This window comes from Salmo salar, chromosome 12 (genome assembly GCF_965601325.2).
Source record: "Salmo salar chromosome 12, fSalSal1, whole genome shotgun sequence".
In the NCBI taxonomy this organism is placed as follows: Eukaryota; Metazoa; Chordata; class Actinopteri; order Salmoniformes; family Salmonidae; genus Salmo; species Salmo salar.
In genome coordinates this window covers 100620880-100629150 of record NC_138302.1, presented here as the reverse complement: position 1 = coordinate 100629150, position 8271 = coordinate 100620880, and the positions used below count along the sequence as shown (strand labels likewise).

At 44.2% G+C, this 8271-nt stretch overlaps 1 protein-coding gene across 5 annotated transcripts in view; it reads right to left on the bottom strand.

The window, feature by feature from the left end:
• Positions 1 to 439: 439 nt before the first annotated feature.
• Positions 440 to 8271, bottom strand: part of LOC106565061 (dystroglycan 1) — a 100818-nt gene continuing 92986 nt past the window's right edge. For all 5 annotated transcript variants that reach the window (XM_014131685.3, XM_014131687.3, XM_082959519.1 and 2 more), the window contains exon 3: positions 440 to 7888. In XM_014131685.3, coding sequence (XP_013987160.1) covers positions 5600 to 7888 — 2289 coding nt within the window. In that variant the 3' untranslated portion in view covers positions 440 to 5599. The remainder of the gene's footprint in view (positions 7889 to 8271) is intronic.

Below are 8271 nucleotides of genomic sequence, written 5' to 3'. Positions count from 1 at the left end.
TTGATTTGGTTAATATTTTATCAGTATTCATCTTCCTTCACTTTGAAAAGACACCGTCATCCTCCCCACACAAACCTCTCGGCAATGTCACAGCTACAGAAAAAAAAACAAGTTTCTTAAACCCATATAAAGCAGCCTGAGGGATATATGTGATGAAAAGAGGCAACAACAAAAAAAAACTGCTCTTACAGTGTCTGTGGATTCAATATGGGTATAAGTTAATTGAAGGCTACCTAGATCACAATAGCACCGCTTTCTGCTATCACAAGGATACTGGACAGATAGCGTTGAGTATGACACGCTTGTAGTTACAGTTGAGATACATTTTTGTTGTTGTTGAGCTTTCTGGTACAAATATATACATGTCCGTCAAGGATGAAACACTACCGATGGTACAAGATCAAACAACCAATAAGAGAAGGTCACAATAATAGTTGGGTGAAAACACTTTTTTTTTTTTTTTTTTAATACAAGATTTCAACATACAGTGTCTAGTGGCATAAATAAAACAATGTTATTAAAACACAGGAGAAGAAAAATGCATTTCTCACCATGCATTGTTTACTCAAGCATTCATACATATCTACAACCCTCTTTTCTAGGTTGTAAGTGCCCTGTTGTCAAGGACAATTGTCAGGCTTTTCCGACCGCTCCAGATGGAAAACCTTTTTCCTTCAATCTGCATTTTCTCAGTCTATGTATCATCCCTCTAGTTCCTCCCTCCTTCCCCATGGGGTATCATCCCTCTAGCTCCTCCCTTCTTCCCCATGGGGTATCATCCCTCTAGCTCCTCCCTCCTTCCCCATGGGGTCTCATCCCTCCTCCCTCCTTCCCCATGGGGTCTCATCCCTCTAGCTCCTCCCTCCTCCCCCATGGGGTATCATCTCTCCATCTCCTCCCTCCTTCCCCATGGGGTCTCATCCCTCCTCCCTTCTTCCCCATGGGGTATCATCCCTCTAGCTCCTCCCTCCTTCCCCATGGGGTATCATCCAGCTAGTTCCTCCCTTCTTCCCCATGGGGTATCATCCCTCTAGCTCCTCCCTCCTCCCCCATGGGGTATCATCTCTCCATCTCCTCCCTCCTTCCCCATGGGGTCTCATCCCTCCTCCCTTCTTCCCCATGGGGTATCATCCCTCTAGTTCCTCCCTCCTCCCTCCTCCCCCATGGGGTATCATCCCTCTAGCTCCTCCCCCATGGGGTATCATCCCTCTAGCTCCTCCCTCCTTCCCCATGGGGTATCATCCCTCTAGCTCCTCCCTCCTTCCCCATGGGGTCTCATCCCTCTAGCTCCTCCCTCCTTCCCCATGGGGTCTCATCCCTCTAGCTCCTCCCTCCTCCCCCATGGGGTATCATCCCTCTAGCTCCTCCCTCCTCCCCCATGGGGTATCATCCCTCTAGCTCCTCCCTCCTCCCCCATGGGGTATCATCCCTCTAGCTCCTCCCTCCTCCCCATGGGATGGCTTACAGAGAGGCTCTTTGTCATGTGTTTTAGCATGTCAATTGAACATCTGTCTGATACGTGGCAACATGTTAAGACAAGCCAAAATAACTTTTCACTGCGCTGTACTTTGGCAACCATTTTGTTTGCGAACCAGAGGAGTCCCATTTTTATTGGCAAGGCGATGGGGGAAAAACAGGTATTTCAATAACAAAAATGAAGGACAAACAGTGTATAATGTCCCCCTGAAACCATTATAATAACCATATTATTCTTGTAATTATTATAAATCATCACAATCACCATTGTTACTATCATCATTATTCCATTTGTAAGTACTAATTCACTCATGAATGTAAAAACTAAATGAAGAAAACATTCTCTATAAGCGAACAAAATTAAATATAGTAAAATATGCACCTTGTCGGGGCTTAGGAGGCTTTCAGTCAGTCCTGCTTGCTGCATATGAAGACATTAATTTCTAAGGCTGATTTGATTTGACACACACACACACACCAATCTCTACATTTCATTTCAAAATGGGCAATAAGGAAATCTAATGAAAGTAAATGAACAACACAGAAAGACAGAAAATCGGGCTTAAACAAAACGTAGAGGTCGATACACCTTAATGTGTATCCTTCAGGACAGCTATCGTGTTCTAAATGAAAAGAACAAATGTGTTTTTGTTGATTCCGTATCTTTTGCAATACCGTTGCTAATATCTGAAATGAAACTGAAATACTGAAATGTAGCCAACAGATAAGATATTGTCAACAAGGCATTTGAACCAGTTATAGTGAATGACTGCTATTACATTATTATTTTTTTTAATTTGTTTGCATCGTTGGTTTCTTCTCCGTTAAGCTTCGCACAAATCAGATCACAATCTCCTCTTAATTTGAGTCGAATGGGAATAAATCCGAGATTTGAGAAACACACGTCACTAACACTTTCATCATGTACGATTTTAACACAGCATGTACTCTTGTGTGTGTCACACGTACTTAACTTAAGTGACTTATCTTTGACTCGGTGTAACTAAGCCTGATTCTTCGCTAGCCTAATGAATGAATTGAGCTTAATGCTGAAATGACTACACCACTTAAAATATATATAAACCAACAAAAAAATAAGGATGTCCTTGTACCATCTACTTACCTATTGTTCTATGAATCTCACTCAAACGTGAATAAAATCTGTCAATCTCAGTAACTGTCATAAGTAACTATATATTTCTTATTTGACTAACTAACAACCCTATTGGGATAAACCATCTGGGACTATTATTGCAGTTTGTTCCTTGTCAGAAATCAATAGAGCTGAAGTGACGACATGATCTGTGGACGCGGAGGGGCGGAGGAGGGGGGGGGGGGGTCAGCAAGTTATTTACATATAACCAATAAACTCCATCTGTATTTAATGGCGGTGAGTGTGATGGAAACATTGAACTGAAAGGAGATCGACAACATGTTAACCTTTTTTAACGGTTCGAGGTTCCAGATCAAAATGTGTCATCTAGTCAGATTAACAATACCAGTTTTAACAAGGAGACGGAATTATGAATCAGTTATTGTGACAGGAATCAGGGTCTTAAAATGGCTGATAGATTAGACAGATGGATACACTCCTTAATGAAACCTCTATGGATGTAGACATATTGACTCGTCAATATAGGGAAGCATTAGAAAACCAATTATAACCGAAGCTCATCAATAAAAAATAAATCTCTATATTATAATGTACGGCAACATACCAAGCAAGATATACCATCATAATGAACTCTGTTATATATATATATATATATATATTGATGATTCATTCATTCCAATACTATTGGGACTTGTTGGATTAGAGTTTCAAACGTGTGAAGAATGAAGAATTATCTGGATACAGATAGACGGAGGTCGGCTTCCATAATAAATGGACACTCAAAAAGCAACACTTGGAATCTGGCAAAAACAAACTATGTAGGTACATCATCATCATCATCATCATTATGCGTGCACATCATCATCATCATCATCATTATGCGTGCACATCGTCATCATTATGCGTGCACATCGTCATCATTATGCGTGTAGTACATCATCACTTATCTAACCTGCATTGACCACTCACCACCACCATCAGGCAGTACCTTACATTATTGCAAAGGGTCACTTTCAAAGTCGTTAGTGAAGAATTTGAACATTAAATAAAATGTGTGATTAGATAAAATGGGTAATTCCGACTGTTTAACAGGAGGTGCATTTCAATTCGACAATATGGCAACAAAAAAACGAAATAAAATCCCTTGAAATAGGTGACCAATGAGAAAAGGTATATAATAAGGAATCAATTCTCTACTCTAAGATTTTACAAATTGCAGTACACTATTCATGTATTTATCGATTTTTTTCTTAAACAATTTGATGCTGTATCAAAAACGTTGTAAAAAAATTAGATAGATTTTATCAACCATTTTGTCCTGTGTTTTCTGGGAATCTTGTTATTGGGATATTCCCATTTCTCTCTCTCTCTAACACTCCTACCATCCTCTCAACAATGACCTTTGAGTTGTGAATACACGCTGTATCCCTTTCAGGATGTTCTCAAATCACTCTCAACAGCCCTAAACTGTTTCCTGTGAAAACAAGAGCATCATCACTACATAAAAAAATAATGACCCCTTGTCTAAAATAAACTGCAGGAGGCTTTTTCCACATCTGATTTACACAAAATGTTTTTGGACAAAAAATACACACAGGCCGATCCATCGTTATTTACAGAAGACACTTGTCGTATCACCATAAAGGCAAAATGGCATTCAAATTGTCAATGTTATGATCATATTGGGATCATGATACTCATTTTAACCCATTTTAAACAAGAATAGTAAAAAGGGGCATTGTATTGTGTTATATTTCTCTCTTGAATGATTTTGGGTGGCTTTGGAAAACTCAGACAAAGTAAAAACAAGAAATCTAATAATAACCAGGCCAGGGTAACCATCTGATAATAACCAGGCCAGGGTAACCACCTGGTAATAATCAGGCCAGGGTAACCACCTGGTAATAATCAGGCCAGGGTAACCACCTGATAATAACCAGGCCAGGGTAACCATCTGGTAAAAACCAGGCCAGGGTAACCACCTGGTAATAATCAGGCCAGGGTAACCATCTGGTAATAATCAGGCCAGGGTAACCACCTGGATGACATTGCCTTTCATGTTAACGTTCACTAACCCTGACGAGGCCTACCTACTAGGTGTACCGTTCCTTTCTGATCGGGGGAAAAAGAGATCCTGCAGGCTATTTCAGTCAGGAGATCTGCTCCACCACCACCAAAATAATCCTATCTATCTATCTAATCTAACATAACCTTAAAGATATAAAGTTTTGAAAAAAAAAAATGTTGAATAGAAACTTTATACTAATTTCTAATTATTCTTTTAGGCTACCTTTGTTATGCTCATCTTGACTAGACATTGTGTGAATAAGGGTAAAAACATACAATTAGTGTTAAAAGGCAAACCTTATTGAATCCAAAACAGCCACCACCACATCGATCAGCCACTGTGTTTAGCACTGTCTGCAGGGTTGGCTGTCCCAGATCAAAATGATTATGTTGTGTTTGTTTTCATTCATAGAACTCTCTATCTCATCATTAAAAACCTTTTTGCCTGTAGTGTGTGTTTGTCTATTGTCCTCTTGTATTATTCAAAGATAAAAGAAGATTAAAAAAGGCAAGTAGTTTGATCTTAAAGTCAAGTCAAAAACAGAAGAAAACCAGAACCAAAAGACACAAAATAAAACAAAAAGGCCATTTAGTTTCAAATGGAGAAAAAAAGCTGCTGGGACCGGAGGGGCGTTTCTTCTCAATCTAGCTGTTCAGCTGTAGCCAATGAGATGACGAGAGACTGAATAGTGTCATTGTTCTGGCTACTGTTGCCCGAGGCTACCACCTAGTTCTCCCTCCCTCCCATCGTTCAACCTTAACTCAGCCTTGATCAGATCAGCCCAAAACCCTCCCAAACCAAAATGTCCGAAGTTCATTGCCACTTTGCAGAGCCTCTACCCTCCTCCTCCCACCCCTTATTTCCAAACAGACAACACTGGTGTGAGACGGTTACAAGTCCCCCCTGCTTCCCCTCTCCTCCTCTGGAGGAGCCAGCTAACCTTAGGGTGGCACGTAAGGTGGTGGGGATCTGTAGGGGGTCATGTTCTTTGGACGAGAGCCTTTACCTTCCATGGGGACAGTGAAGGGGGGTGGAGGCTGGTAGGGAGGGGCATTGGGGTCCTCATCCCTCAGAGCTGTGTACTCCCCCAGAAGGTCCTGGTTCAAGGGGGTGGTCTCTGGACTGGCCATGTTGGGGTACTCCGGCGGGGGCAGTGGGGGTTTCTCCTCCTGCAGGATGAGGGGCATGGAGGAGGACGGAGGGGGCTTGGAGTCGTCAAGCTCATCTGCGAAGATTATGGGCACCCCCTTCTTGATGAAAGTAGCCTGGTCCTCGATGGTCAGCTTGCCCTTGCGCTTCTTACGGTAGCAGATCATAGCGATGATGCCGGCGATCAGCAATATGGCTGCCACCACCACTGCAGGGATGACCGTGTGGAGGTAGACGTCGTCCGTGCTCTGGCGTCCGGCGCCGAGCGCCGGTGTGACGGCCGGGGGTATAGGAATGGTGATTTCACTTGGCGGCACGAACATGTACTTCTGGCAGGCGGCTGTCCCTTTGACCTTGATGTCAATGGGTTTGAATTCAGGCTCCATGGTGGAGATGAATGTCTGGGAGGGCCTTCCCTGGGCGTCGGAGATCCTCCTGGACATGGTCTGGATCTGCTCCTTGGGACAGGGGTTCTGCTGGAGGCTGTTGTTGGTCCACTCCACCATGATGGATCCCTTGGTGATGTTCCTCAGGGTGACCGTGCTGCTGTTGCGGTCCCCGAACGAGTACGCCAGTTTTTTGATGAGCAAAATCTTCTTGTGGATGTCGTTGGTCACCTGGTGAGGTTCCCCGTGGAAGCGAGCCTGGAACAAGACCGGCGACTTATCGTTGGAAGCCCAGCGGTTCACACGGACCTCAAAGGCGTCGATCGCATTCAGACCGCCCTTATCGGTGGCCTGCATGAAGTACTCATGCTTCCCGATGTGGTTCGAGTCTGGTAGACCGTACAGCAGCTGGCTTGTGCTATTAAACTGTATCCATGAATCATCTCCGACTACTTCGTTGTGGTTCATCCTCAATGACAACCTCAGCTTGTCTGTCGTACCGTCCTCCTTGTCAAAGAAAGTATCGGATGGGATTTTCACTTCAAAATATGTGCCCACGAAGGCATTGACCTGATCGATGGGGTTGCGAAGATCTGGTTTCTCGTTTCTTGGGTCAGGCACGATGGACGAAGGGGTGGTGCGCCTGGCTGGTTTGGCTGTGGTGGTCTTGGGCTCCCTTGGCATCGGAGTGGTCTTCGGTCTCTTTGGTTTCTTGGTTGGCTTTCTGGTGGCGACTGTGGTGGGTGGAGGGAGTGTCGGCGTAGCTTCCACAACGGTATGCCTGGTCATGGTGGGTTCAATGGAGATGGTACTAGTGGACTCCATCACTCTGGTTGGCAGGGGTGCACCCTGAGTGGGAGTGTGGGAATAAGAGTCTCTGACACGGATCGTGGGCTTCATGGGCAAGGGCACAGGCCCTCTCATGGGTGGGGCAGAGCTGTCTGTGGGGGCAGCAATGGCAGGTGACGACAGGGTGGGTACAATGCGAACAGGGGGCTCGACGACAGATGTAGGGGGAAGCAAAGCTAGAACAGGAGTAGGGGTATTGTTGAGCTGGCGCCTCACCCGTTTTGGGATATGAGGCTTCTTGTTGGCGATGTGCCAACCGACGACCGGATATCCCAACTGAGCCGACATAGTGCCCTCTTTAGCCGGCGCCTGGACGCTACTAATATTAGGGACGTTACTCTGGTCCAGGGAACAGCCCAGCTTCCAGGATAACAGGGCTCCGTTCTCCACCACCTTTTTGGCATTTCCTGGTCCGGCCATGAAGGCGGACATATCGAACAATCGGTTGTTGACCACGGGAAGTATCTTCATGTGCTGGAGCGCCACGCCAGAGAACTTCTTCATCTTTCCCAGCAGCTCCACCCTCTGCCTGGAGCTCATCTTGGTCAGGTCAGCATCCAGAATCACTGTGAGCACCGTCACCGGCTCCTCGTTGCCACAGACGAATGGCTGTACCTCGTTGTTGGAGTTGTTGGACGCTGACTGGATGGCTACCTGGATCGGGTCGGTGTCAGCATGCTCCTCTGGGTGCACCTCGATGGAGAAGATATCCTGGCTGCAGTTGGATGTGGAGACAGAGATATAGTGGACACCCTTGTCCTCCCCCAGTGGTAGACCCTGTAGGATGTTTCTCTTCCTGTCCCAGTGCAGCCATGTTGGTAGCGTCTCCTTGCCTGACTCAGTTATCTGGGGGGGAAAAAAACAAAGATAAAGAGTTGATTAATTATTAATTGAAACAAAAGAGACTTAAGATAAAATACAAGAAAATAACATGAAAAATAATATGTTTACGCCCACAAAATTTGCAAATTCACAACAGAATGACTGTTTTATTGATTGTGTAAGTTGTTTATTATTCATTAAAAGATTAACTATGCATAAATCACACGTCATTTCCTGGTTGCAACAATTCTAATAGTTTTCCTTATTTCCGTTTATGTGACAAAACAAGCAAGTATAGTGTAGAGAACCATTGTATCATCTACAACACTATGAAATATATTTTCTATAACCAAAAATATTGTATTTCCAGTTGTTTGAAGCTGGTGTACAAAACTGAAAGCAAAACA